This window comes from Nyctibius grandis, chromosome 24 (genome assembly GCF_013368605.1).
Source record: "Nyctibius grandis isolate bNycGra1 chromosome 24, bNycGra1.pri, whole genome shotgun sequence".
NCBI classification, from domain to species: Eukaryota; Metazoa; Chordata; class Aves; order Nyctibiiformes; family Nyctibiidae; genus Nyctibius; species Nyctibius grandis.
In genome coordinates, this window is record NC_090681.1 from 2,259,332 (window position 1) to 2,271,610 (window position 12,279).

General features: G+C 53.1%; 3 protein-coding genes across 3 annotated transcripts; 1 reads left to right on the forward strand and 2 right to left on the reverse strand.

The window, feature by feature from the left end:
* Window positions 1-745: 745 nt before the first annotated feature.
* On the reverse strand, window positions 746-4,734 carry EIF3I (eukaryotic translation initiation factor 3 subunit I). Its single transcript, XM_068417698.1, has 11 exons — window positions 4,691-4,734; window positions 4,506-4,598; window positions 4,270-4,357; window positions 3,660-3,725; window positions 3,235-3,384; window positions 3,025-3,152; window positions 2,647-2,757; window positions 2,137-2,226; window positions 1,716-1,789; window positions 1,429-1,521; window positions 746-1,095 (listed from the first exon to the last, which is right to left on the reverse strand). The coding sequence occupies exons 1-11, from the start codon at window positions 4,691-4,693 to the stop codon at window positions 1,014-1,016; spliced, it is 978 nt and encodes a 325-aa protein (XP_068273799.1). The 5' UTR covers window positions 4,694-4,734; the 3' UTR covers window positions 746-1,013.
* Window positions 4,735-4,760: 26 nt separating this feature from the next.
* Window positions 4,761-7,205, forward strand: TMEM234 (transmembrane protein 234). The gene is made up of 5 exons (XM_068417710.1): window positions 4,761-4,794; window positions 5,368-5,519; window positions 5,955-6,021; window positions 6,231-6,323; window positions 6,830-7,205. Exons 1-5 carry the CDS (start codon window positions 4,782-4,784, stop codon window positions 6,889-6,891), a joined length of 387 nt encoding a protein of 128 aa, XP_068273811.1. The 5' UTR covers window positions 4,761-4,781; the 3' UTR covers window positions 6,892-7,205.
* A 595-nt stretch (window positions 7,206-7,800) lies between these two features.
* On the reverse strand, window positions 7,801-12,119 carry DCDC2B (doublecortin domain containing 2B). Its single transcript, XM_068417699.1, has 9 exons — window positions 12,069-12,119; window positions 11,814-11,943; window positions 11,430-11,710; window positions 10,566-10,623; window positions 10,086-10,162; window positions 9,719-9,850; window positions 9,257-9,403; window positions 8,631-8,820; window positions 7,801-8,551 (listed from the first exon to the last, which is right to left on the reverse strand). Exons 3-9 carry the CDS (start codon window positions 11,705-11,707, stop codon window positions 8,492-8,494), a joined length of 942 nt encoding a protein of 313 aa, XP_068273800.1. The 5' UTR covers window positions 11,708-11,710; window positions 11,814-11,943; window positions 12,069-12,119; the 3' UTR covers window positions 7,801-8,491.
* Window positions 12,120-12,279: the final 160 nt, after the last annotated feature.

Genomic DNA, 12,279 nt, shown 5'->3' on the forward strand with positions numbered 1-12,279 from the left:
CAGTAAAGCACTCTCTCTCGCAGCCCCCGCCTGCTTTTCTGCTCTTACGGAGGGGCAGGAGCAAGGGGGGCTCCCTCCCACTCCCTTCCCCAGCAGGATTTCGGCAGAGTGCAAGGGCAGGAGGCAGCGGGAGGTCGATGTGCCCAGCAGCATCAGCCTCCAGCAGCTCCCGCCGCGGCACGCCTGGCTCACAGCCCCAGGCATGGTCAGTACAGCAAAAACCAAGCAGCAGAACACACTAAACCCTCAGCACCCTCTCCCCAAAGGGCAGGCCGGCTGCAGTTTAAGTGCTGCATCAGCCCAGGAAATCTGCCCTTGAACCCAGTTTTGAGGAAGGAAAGAGACACAAACCAGCCCCCTCCAGACAGACAGACACAGGGTGAGAGGGCTGGAAGGACGAGGGCTCCCAACACAAGCGTACTAGCGCAGGAAATAACTGTTCCATGAGGAAAGTTGGCTCAGGGTCAGCCCAGCAAATAAACAACGCACCAGAGCCGGGCGCGCGTGTGTCATCTGGAAAACAATGAGCGGCTGCTGCGCTTCCAGCCTGTTCACACCTCAGGACCGGACCCAAACCGTGGCTGCAGATCCTCCCCCAGAGTGAACCTGGGGCGGACAGAGGCCCAGGAGTAACAGCTCTGCTGTCTGCCCTTGGGTGGGGAGCAAGGCACTGCCAACAGAGCCCGGAAGCAAAGCCTTCAGGTTAATTTTGTCCAGGCTAAAAAAAAAACAACCACGGAAGTGCTTTTCCTTGTGTTTATAAAAGATTTCTATTTATTTCCTAATGATTTTTTGGAAGCTAGCATCCCCAAGGGCAGGCAGGCAGCCAAGCCAACTCCCTTCCTTGCCTTCACTACCTCCTGTGAAAGCCAGTCCTGTCCTTTTGAGCCGGTTGGGTTTCTAGCTCCCCACCTTCACCCACCCCCCGAGTTTGCTGCTAACTGGGACGAACTTCAGGCCTTACAACAGTTCTGTGCAGGAGCTGACGGAGTGGAAGAGGAGAGGAAGTCCTTTTAAGCTTCAAATTCAAACTCAAAGTACTGGGGATCGAAGTAATGGATGCGGACGTAGCCATCCTCGCCCCCGCTGCTGTAACTGCACGGGAGGAAAGACAAGATAAAGGTCACCCATGTTGGCAGGAGCTCACTGCATCTAGATTTGTAACACACAGGGGTGACGTCTGTTCTCACAACCCCTCCAAAAAGGAGTCACAGGACAGAAAAAATAGCAGTGACGCAGCCAAAATGTGCAATAGGGTATAAGTGAGCCCACGGGACAGCACGGGGGAGGCAGCAGGGCTGGAATGGGAGAATTAAGGAGGGTGCTGGCTCCACTCCTGCTGCCGAGCTCCTGTGAGCCCAGCCACATCCTAACCAAAAGGTGGGCTCGCTTGCCTGGGGCACGCTGCAAACCCACAGGGATCCTCACCTCTTCCCATCGGGGTGAAAAGCAACACTATTTATCGGACCAAAGTGACCCTTCACTCTGCCAAACTCTTCTTCAAAAGCCAAGTGGAAGAACCTGGGAGAAGGAAGAAGATGTAAATTATGAGAAGTTGGGAGCCTGGTTAGGGACACAATGAGGCTTTCCTCAAAAAAGCTCTGCAAGTTTCTCCCCCAGCACTGCCAGGAGGAAGATGCTCTGGGACAAGCACCCCTGGGCTGTCAGGGGTCCCCCAGGTGAGGCCTCAGCCCTGCCAGAGGAAAAGGACCAACCTGGCCTCAAATTTGCCAATCCTGGTGGAGGTCGTGGTCACGTCCATGGCCTCCTGCCCACCACCAAGCACGACCTGCAAAGGAGAGAAGCCACAATGCTTCAGCGCTGCTTACACCTGGCCCAGCGGCAGCCAGGAGGAGGGAGCCGAGCCTTGGGGCAGCCTCCTACCAACCCAGCAGATCCCACAAGCTCATGAGCTGGCCTGACACCAGCCCCGGAGAAGTTCTCACCTCCCAGACACACTCGTTTGAAGATCAGAGGACACAAAGCCTCATTCCCTGCACAACACCACACGGAAGTTCCCCAGACCCATCCCACTACCACGTTTTTGAGGTGGACTGGCAACACTCTGCCTTCCAGCTACCTGGGACAAGGCAGGAGTCACAGTGAGATTGTTACAGTGAGCAAACTCATTCTTACGTGATCAAAAATGGGGGAGAGTGCAGCAGAGTTCACCGGTCGCTCCGTCCGGAACGTCTTCAAGTGCTCGAGTGTCGTGCAGTCAAAGAGCTAGGAGGCAAAAGGGAGAGAGTTACTCTGCAAAAGGGCTGGCAGCCCAATTAACCCACACAAATCTGGCAGCGAGGCCTCACCTGGGCAGATGTTAGCTCTACACGTTAGCTCACGGGCACCCAAATCCCCAAAACAGTTCCCCAGGATCCCAAAGTACTGACCTAAGGTAAATCCCACACCTGTCATCTTCCGGAGGTAGCAAACTGCAGCCTTAATTTTGGCAATTTTGTTTCCAATGCCTGGCTCTTAATTTAACATGGTGGTGCCTCCCCTTTCTCACTGAATTTTTCCACTAAGCTTTGACTTTCCACTTCCTCAAACTCCTAAGGAGCACAGCCCTGTGACAGCCAGGGCTCCGAGCAGAGGTCCTGCAAGCAGATACCAACAGGCCACCACGTTTCCGACGGGAAGCCTCACCTTGGCCGTGTTGTCCTTGGAGGCAGTGATGAACATGGTCATGTCCCTGGAGGTCTGAATATCGTTGATTTGCTTGGTGTGCTCCTTAATGTTTGAAAGCTGCTCCCCTGACTGAAGGGGAAAGAGGGCAGTTTCAGTGAGGTGAGGGTACATGCGACCTCTCCATTAAAAACAATTCAGATGTTGCTGTCAGCAGCAGAGCAGACGTTGGTACATCAGCCCTGCTCAAGGGAGCCACATACTTCAACCATCCTTCCACGAGGCTGCTGGTTTGAGCCAAGAAGCCTGTATTCTGTCCCATGACCACACCAGGAACGCTGAGATATCCTCCCCCAGGCACTGCTGCCCGAGGGAGATGCCGTCCCTTATCAGACTGACCTTGGCACTGAACTGGTTCAGCTCCCCGCTCTCATGTCCCGCGATGATGAACTCTCCCAGAGGGCCCCACACAGCACTAGTGATTTTAGAGTCGCTGCAGGGGATTTTCATGTAAGGCTCGTTGTTCTCTGCAGGAAGGAAGGAAGGAGACAGACAGACAGACACAGTGGCACCGGCGATCAACGCTTCCCCTTATTCCCAGGCACTCACCGAGCTGGCTGGGGTCCCGGAGGTCAAAGAAGCTCACGAAACACTGATATCCCATCTGCTTGTCCGTGGAAAACATGATGATGTTTCCTCCAAAGTCAAAGCCACACGTCCTCACCGCTGAGCTGGTCTTCACCAGAGCGAGCTGCTTCCCTGAACACAGAGCAGAGACCGTGAGGCCTGTGAGCACTAACCACACATTTCCACTACTTGGGCGGTAAAGTGAGTAAATTCACTAAATTTTCACAAGGAACCAGGCACATGGCACAAACCCTCCACTCCAGCAGCCTGAGCTCAGATTCAGAGCTCTTTCAGAGGGGCGAGCAAGCACATGTTACGCTGCTGCCACACACTCCAAGCTTAGCAGGCTTCAGGGCAGGACAGAGCTGGGACTCAAACGCAGCTGAGTGGGAAGAGAAGAATCTTACCTGTTTCACAGTCCCACAGCCGACAGCTGTTATCTGCAGAGCCGGTGAGCACGTGTCGTGTGTCCCCTAGGTCACCAGTTAGGGAACATCAACACATTCTCAGCCCCAAAAAAGCTACTAAGCTCCCAGAGAATATTTATCCACAAGATTAAAAAGCCATATCACACAGAGATTGGACAAGTTCCATCCCAGGACCAGCACCACTCCAGTATAGACACAGTCCAGCTGCTCCCACATCTTTCCTCTTAAAATATTAAAGACAAAGGTTCTGGCTCTTGCATTAACACAACCCTGGCACATTTTTGTCTTCGCTACCTGCTGCCCACACTGGAGACAGAGAACTTGTGCAGCTTGGGACACCACAGCAAAAGCAATGAAGCAGATACGGGAGCACAAACGCTGCGCACATTATTCCAAACAACAGCCCGGAAAGAAAACTACCCAAAAAATGGAGTAAGGAAAAGACAGCAGAAGAGTTACACGCACTGTATTGCCCCCATGCTCCTCTTTGAGAGGAAACAGTGCAGCAGCTGGGAGGAACCAGCTCAAGTGAATCACTGTGAAGAAAATATATGGGAGAGGCAAACTGGTTTCCACGATCAAAGGATACAGTCTGCATCCACGCACCAGACGGCTCCTGTGTGGCCATTGTAGGTGCCGAGCCTCTCTCCGTTCACTGAATACCACACGTTGACAATCTGGGAGAAGAAAACAGCCAGTCACCCCTCTCACCAGACGGATTAATTAACGGGACTGATGAACAGCTGCTCAATTATCGCAGGGGGGGGGCGGTTTTCAGCCGGGGAGGGGGGTGGGGGGGTACGGGACAGGGCCCGCTGTACTCACGGGATCCTTGGCCACGGTGAAAAGCAGGTCGCCTTCCCGGTTGTACTTGATCTGCGTGATGGAGCGCTCATGGCCCTGCAGCAGGATCGGCTTCTGCGAGGGGGAAAACGCCATTTCATGCTCCAGCCTGGGGTCCCTGCACGGCCCGACCCCCGGCCCGGCCCCAGCCCCGGCCCCGCTCTCACCATGGCGGCAGCGCTGAGGCGAGAGAGAGAGAGCCGGTGCGATCGCTTCCGGGTCAGAGGGTGCCCGGGGCGGAAATACGTCACCGTCGCTATGGCGCCCGGGGGTGAGCGTCCGGGGGCGCGGGGAGGCCGCTGCCGGGGAGCCCTGAGCGGGGGATGGAGCCTTCCCGTGGGAAGGGAAACAGCCGCCGGCTGTGGGGTCTTTCTGAGGGGTATATGGCGGCAGGCTGGGCCTCGGGGGGGTCTTTCCGTGACGGGGGAACAGGGCCACGGACTGGGCCCCTGTGGGGCCTCCTCTGAGCGGGGATGTGGTGGGTTTGGTCGGCTCTGAGGGCTTCCATGAAGGGGGAACATGGCCACAGGCTGGGCCTGCTGTGGGGCCTTCTCTGTGCGGGGGAATGTGGCCACGGGCTCGTGGTGTTTTCCTTGAGGGAGGGTGGCTGCAGGCTGGGCCCTGTGAGGGGCCTTCACCGAGGGGGTGCAGCAGCAGGCCCAGGGCGGGGTCCTGCACAAGGAGCTGGGCTGGTGAAGGCCGTCCCTGATGGGGGACGGCAGCGGGGCAGGCCAGGCCCTCTGCGGGGAGATGGGGATGGGCTGACCCGGTACAGGCCCTCTGAAGGCAGGGATCTGGCGTTCCCCTGGGGCCATCAGGCCGCTGAGCCCAGGCTGTGCCGCAGGAGAGGCAGCGGCGCTGGTGCTGGTGGCCGTGCTGTGGGGCAGCACCGGGCCGTTCCTGCGGACAGGAGCAGCGGGGCTGGAGGAGGTGCGGCGCCAGGGCCGCCTGCAGCAGCTGCTGGCCGAGATCCGCTTCCTGGGCCTCAACTACAAGGTGCGACCCTGTATGGCTCCTGGGCGATAGCTGGGTGTCAAACTGCCTTTGGGATCATTCCTACCTGTTTACTTCTGAACTCAATACTTTTATTTAAACTTAAATATTCCGTCTACCATCAGAATTCTTTATCCTCAGTAATATTTCATTTACTTGCCTATAGCAGTGCTCATCCTATGCAGAACTGAGACCATGTTCATAGACAGCAGGTCATTAACCTTCATATTTTACATGAAATAAGCACAGTCTGCATTTTGCAGACTGGGGAAGTGAGACATTGAGCAGCTTGTGACTCGCGGCGGAATCGCCAGTGTCCCACATTTCTGCTGCCAAACATGGCACAGGGCAAGCGGGTGTGGGCTCCTTTGCCCACTCATTGCGGGCTGCATGGTGGGTTTGCAAGAAGCAGCTGACAGGCCTGTGTTCTTCCTGCAGTACATGGTGCCTTTTCTGCTCAATCAAGGTGGATCTCTCCTCTTCTACCTCACCTTGGCATCCGCAGGTTAGTTCTCATCGCTTTCGTGCAGGGGGTTGATCAGGATTTGGGGAGGAGCGGTGTTATTGATTAGTCTGGTGACCCAGCTAAACATCAGGTGTCATAATCACCAATAAAACAAGTGATACATAGTATCACCAATAAAATAAGTGTACAAACTTATGATTTGTACAAGATTATCCATTTTAAACTGTGTTAAAACTGTTCCATTTCAGACCTGTCCCTGGCAGTACCGCTCTGTAACTCCCTGGCTTTGATAGTCACGCTGGTGACTGGGTGGATTCTGGGAGAGGACGTTGGTGGTAAAAGTAAGTTACACTTAAAACACATGAGTCTTCACCTAACTAGATATTTAACTATAAGAGAAGCAATAATATCCCCACACTACGGAAAAGGAATGCCCCATAAGCCCCCAAATGTCAACACCTGTTCTCCTTTCCTTCCCTTATGTCCTACAATAACATTAGCTGCTCAGAAAGTCAGCAAATGGCAGGACACGGGAAAGCCTAAAAACACCAGGACCTGGCGCAACAGCTGTAGGACCACACTACAGTGGGTTTTTTGTCATTTAAGCCTGGTTCTCGCTAGCCAGCCGTGCAGCATCAGCAGCATGTTCTTAGAAACATTCTTTGCCCAATGCACACAGGCAGGCAAACATCCAGAGCCCTTCACAACTCGCCTGCTGTGGGTTGTAACGATCCAGACATTTATGCTATCCTATTTACCATGACATCTGAGCATCGGGTATTTATCAAGGTCTGAGTGAGTAGTGTCGAAATCTAAGTTCCCAATATATTATTGCTCATTTTTCTAGGGGCTGCAGCAGGAATGCTGCTCACTGTCCTGGGAGTCACCCTCTGTGTAGCTGGTTCGTGAACTAGACGCAGTGAGAGGCAGAGAAAGAGAACCTGTTCAGAGGTAACCGCTGTGGCTGAAGGGGGCTTCTGGCTCAGCAGCAGACCCTTTGGCTCCGTTGGACCTAGGAAGCTGTATTTTGACACATGGATGTCAAAACCCATGCAAATGTGGACTGTATTCCCTGAGCACCAGGGTGGGGCAAGGCATGTTGCAAGGACATCCTATTTAATGTCTTGAGTTAAGGAATTTTTTGTCTGTGGGTGTTTCAAGGCAAGGTTGATTGAATTGTCTTGTTTGGCACTGGAGGGATAATAAATCGTTGTTAAATCATTCAATGGGATCTTCTGGGACCAACTGGTTTTTCTGTAGAAGGAATCTGTTTAGGAACTCTCCCTTTCGTGGCCAAGCATGTGAAAATGGCTTCCTTCACCGTGCTCAGCTGCAACGTACCAGGTCTCTACATTAAATTCAAAGGTCATTTATTTAATGCCTAATGATTCTCTCCCACTGCAGAGGGGAGCTGTGACACTCAAATAACGGTGACAATAGAGCAGTGTGATCTGGGCAGGGGGCAGCCAACAGAAATCAGAGGCCTCAACAGCAAACACAGCACGCCAGGCCCCCCCTTGAGCCCAGGAGTCAGGGACCATTAGCTAATTCTGTACTAGGGCGTTCTCTAATTTAAGTTCAAACGAGTTGTTTTCCTTTGAGGTTCTAATTAATCCAAAGAGACTACCTAGGCAGAACTGTGAATCACCTGCAATACAACACATCCATCCCATTACATCAATTCTAAGTGTCCTTATGAAAAGTTTGAATCATGAATAACCCATGAACAACAAGCATCTTGCAGACATTCTTAAAACAAAAAAACAGTGTTAAAAAGAACTACTTTTTTTCCCTTTAAAAAAAAGATATATTAGATAGTAACAAGTTTAAATGTGTTCAGTCTTTTTAGGAATTACATGTTTATTCTGTGCCAGCTCCTAAGCTTCTACAGGCAAGTTCTGCTTAACATGTTATCTTTGGGGGTACTGAATTGTAGTGTAAAAATCCTGAACAGAGCCAGGAAGGATCTGACACACTTCATAGAACCATTAAGTGGAATAAATACCTTCCTGTGGTGTATCATTTGGGCTTTTGGTATAAGTTTTTCTGAAACAAGAGTAAGGATAGAAGTAGTACACACACAAAAAATATCCAGAAAAGCCTTTGCTACCCTAGTGCAGTGGGAAGCTGTAACACTCACGTTCCAGAAGGGAAATGTTCATCACCCAGACGACAATCTCTCGGCTTTCTAAAATGCAGAGCCCTGCAGTTACTGTCCTCTGGTTTCTGCAGTTCCCTCTGGTGGTTACTCTCATCCTTACACATTGTAGAGAAGCACCTAGTGAACAGGTCTTAAACCAGCTAAGGCTGAACGACTTCCCCAAGCAATTGCTATAAACTGTTGCTGGCTGTGTTCTCTCAGGCTGTCTCTGAAGGGCTGGCTCCTGGAGTGGGGCTCCCTGCTGTGCTAAACCTGAGTACTCCCCTGCAGCAAGACTCCTAACAGGGCAGAAAATAATTTCTCAGACCTGATCAATGGGTACGTCCACCTTTGTGTGTTCATCCTCTTTTACTTCCTGGGCCCCTCGCACCTCCTTCCCAGGATCTCTGGTTTTATAGATGCTTTATTCTGCGAGAAGAGAAGAAAAAAAGCTGTTCAATGAGTACTGCAGAGAGCCAGGGCCTGGTGTGGCAGCAGTGTCCTTTACCTTGATCAGGCCAGTGCTGCACATTCCTGTTGCTCCTCCTGTTTTGTCCTGCACGGACGGGTTTAGCGTGGAAAATGGACTCTTGCTCTTTGAGGGGAGATTTCCTGGCTTGCCTTTGCCGTTGTGGAAAAGCAGCTGGGATCTTGTCTTTCTCTGCAGCTCCTGGGGTCTGTACCCTGGGACTGTCCAGCTGAAAGTATTCATCACACACTTCTGATAGGCCTTCTTGATAAAACAGTTTATAAAACAAGGGAAGTTTTGCAGGGCAGTCCCCTAAACACTGCACCTTCCCCCTGGGACCCTTGTTCCCCATCGCTGCTCACTGCAGGCTGCTGAAATTCAATGCCTGGCCTAATGGGCAGGTGCTCCTCGGTGCTCGAGGAACACTTAACTGAGAAACAACCAAACCATTTGCTTTCTCTGGTGCTCAACTCCAGATTTCAGGGGCTAACCCTTACACCAAACACTTTGAAAACACATTTTCTCCTCCTAAACTTCCAACACATGAAGCAAGACTCAAGCCTGGAGGCAGACAGCACTGAACAGGAGGGCTACAGAAAGGATGGCTTTAGCTGAAGACCACCGTGGAGAGGATGCTTTAAACCACTCGGTCACAGTCTACGTACCATGGCATCCTGCACACAGAATCCTGGGGCACCAGCAGCTCAAAGTAAGGCAGCTTTTTGTACTCCTCATTTCCCACTGCCACATAGTAATCACCATTCACCAGCTCCTCCCCACCGGACACCTGGGTTCCGTCCAGCCTGCAGAGCCTTGAGGAAGAGACAGCAAAGGCTTCAGAGCTGTCACAAGCCTGTGAACAACCCCTCAGCATGGAAGCAAACGTGCAAGGTGGTAAACAGGGCCGAGATAAGTCAGAAAGGATCAATCCATCAGCCCTCCTCACAAAGCACCCAGCACATTGGGGTTATCCCTGATTTAAAGATGGGAAAGCCTGAAAAGCAAATGAGATTGCAAAAGCAGACGAGAAGTGGCAGCCTGAACTCCCAGTCCTCTGTGCTAGTAGAGCTGCTGCTGTTCTGGACGTAAGGAAAGAGGAGCCAGCAGGGCCTTATCTGGCTACTCACTTGTTAACAGCTCCGCTGCGCAGGTCAGCTTTCTCTGTCAGCGTGGCCAGGAGCGCGTCCCACTGCAGCGGAGAGCTCTTGGAGAGCAGCAGTGGGAAAGGAGGGCTCAGCAGATCCCCATTCCGGAAAACACTGCAGTAGAAACAACCCAGAGCATGCGATGAGCCAGTATTCCTGCAGCTGTGGAAGGGGCGGAAAAAAAGCCAGCCACTGGTGCCTGGACAATATTTACAATAAATACTTCGGGTAGAAGCTGGGAATTGTCCCTGTGGGGCAGCATTCCCAGGATCTCACCGAGAAAATCCCTCCTCCAGCCTTCAAAAACATTCCCAGAGCCCCTCCGAGGGGAAAACCCTGAGGCACTCACTGTATGGTGCAGGGCAGGTGGGTGTGCTGCTGCCGTCGCGCCAAGACATTCGACCTCCACGGAGCTGCAGTGCGGAACTAGAGACAGAGTCAGCGCACAAGAACAGTGACAGCCCCGGCACCGAGCCCCCCCGGGCTCCTCCCTGGTCTCCATCAGGACCTGCCTGCCCTGCCTTCATGCTGGCTGCTGCTAGGTGGGGTTTGTTGTCAGCAACACCAAGGCTGGAGAGGCTTTGCACGTAGCTGAGCACATTCAAGAAGTGCCAGTGAACCTCTGAGCCCAGATCCTTCCCCAGCACCACTGAGGGGGGGTGGAAGGTGCACAGCAGCAGCCTCCACGCTGTCCCACACGTCCTACTGATTCCTGGGACACTTTTGCCCGATCTCCACTGGGCCCCTCACAGCCTTAAATCCCACCTTCAGTTCCATCAGTGCGTGCCCTCCCCGCTCCCGCCTGCTCCCCCCCAGCTCAGGGACTCACCTGCAGACCCTCACTGTTCCTTGTCCCACGGAGCTCCTTCCTTCCATGATGTAAATAGCTGTGAGAACAAGACAATGACGTTGCCACATACCAACTGGGAACTTCTGAAACAGTTCTCCGGGTGCCCCACCTCATGGGCACCCAGAACTTCAGTCTGAAGTCAAGGCTGCTACACGTAAGAAATTCCCAGCCAAATACAGACCATTCCAGCTCCCCACGCTAAAGCCACCCAGAACATTTTATTTATTCCTTTGTGTTCCTCACTGACCAAGGCTCCAAGGGCTGACCAACATTAATGCAGCCTGGACCCCCTCCTCAGCAAAACGCAATGCCACCAGGGAGCAAAATTCACCTGACACACAAGAGTCAAGCGATGCTGTGAACATCTTTAGCCCTCTGTATTTCAGGATGAACCAAAACAGCTGTAATTTGAAGATCAGAAAACAAAAAAAAACCTCCATCAAACCAAAGCAAAAGTATTTGTCAGGGGAGATGGTGTGACTGCCAGCTCTGCCGAGGAAGCAGGCGGCAGAACCTCCCACACGCCACAGAACAAGGCGCACGGGAGGCAGAGCAGCACCACTCACAACATCCTGCCAGGGGATGCGTGCCTCCCCAACGTGTTTTCTTCTGAGAGTCGAGTGACCTTATCAGGAATATTTGCATTTTCCGTGCGATCTGGACTATGTCCAGTAGTTTCCAGTAGGAAAATAAATTAATGTCTCTGTTTTTCATTGGGTTTGTGCCCTTCTTACCTCTTTTTTCCATTCACACCCTGATACATTCCCCACAGAGGTGATGTAAAGCTGCTTACCAAACTCAGACACCCAAGGTCCATCAGACACCCAAGGTCCACATACTCACTCAAGCCTTTTGAACTTTTCAAAGCCCGCAGCCACGTACTGGCACCCGTCCTGCAGGTCCCCCAGCTCAGCGACGCGGTGGCCTTGCCTGGGTGTGTAGAGGTTCCTCACAGCCAAGGGTGCGTGAATGCTCTTGGTCACCTCATTCAGAAACGCCTCAAAGGTCAGGAACCGCCGGTGGGTCACTACAAACTTCCTCCCGGGGAAGAAGGGGTCACCGTTGCGATACACCACCACATTCTTGGCCGGAGGTGCCAGGGCGAAGCCACGGGAGCTCATCACCTGCAGGTCAAGCAAGCCCCGCTGACCACAGAGGCAAACAGACCAATGTGGGGAGTGGAGGAGAGCTCCAGCCAGCCTCCCGCAGAGCCCAGACCCTTCTGACCTCGGCTCACGCTCTGCCGTCCCTTCCCAGCGCCGTCTGACGCGGCTGGCTGTCTCCATGGATGCAGGCGCAGGAGGAGGAAGTTGTGGGCGCGTCCAGAGACCACATCAAACCACCTGCAGAGCACCTACTTGAGAACCAGGAAACCACACGGCTCTTTAATCCTCAAACGCCAAGTGCTGTGAGCTCCCTCACCAGCCACTGCGGCCACCAGGCTCGGGTTAAGCAGCCTGGAGGTGCAGCAAGTGCCAGTACCTGTACGGCAGCAGCTCCCATCCCATCCGGGGCAGCGCTATCCAGAAGCTGTCACCCTCTAACCATCACTTGCTCCCTGCATGAGAAATACACACAGGACAGAAACCCACTGCATCGGACAAACATCCACATCCCAGCAGACACAGCACCCTTGGCACGGAACAGGCTGCCATGGGTCGAAGCAGGCCAGGGACTCACTTGGCTCTGCCCA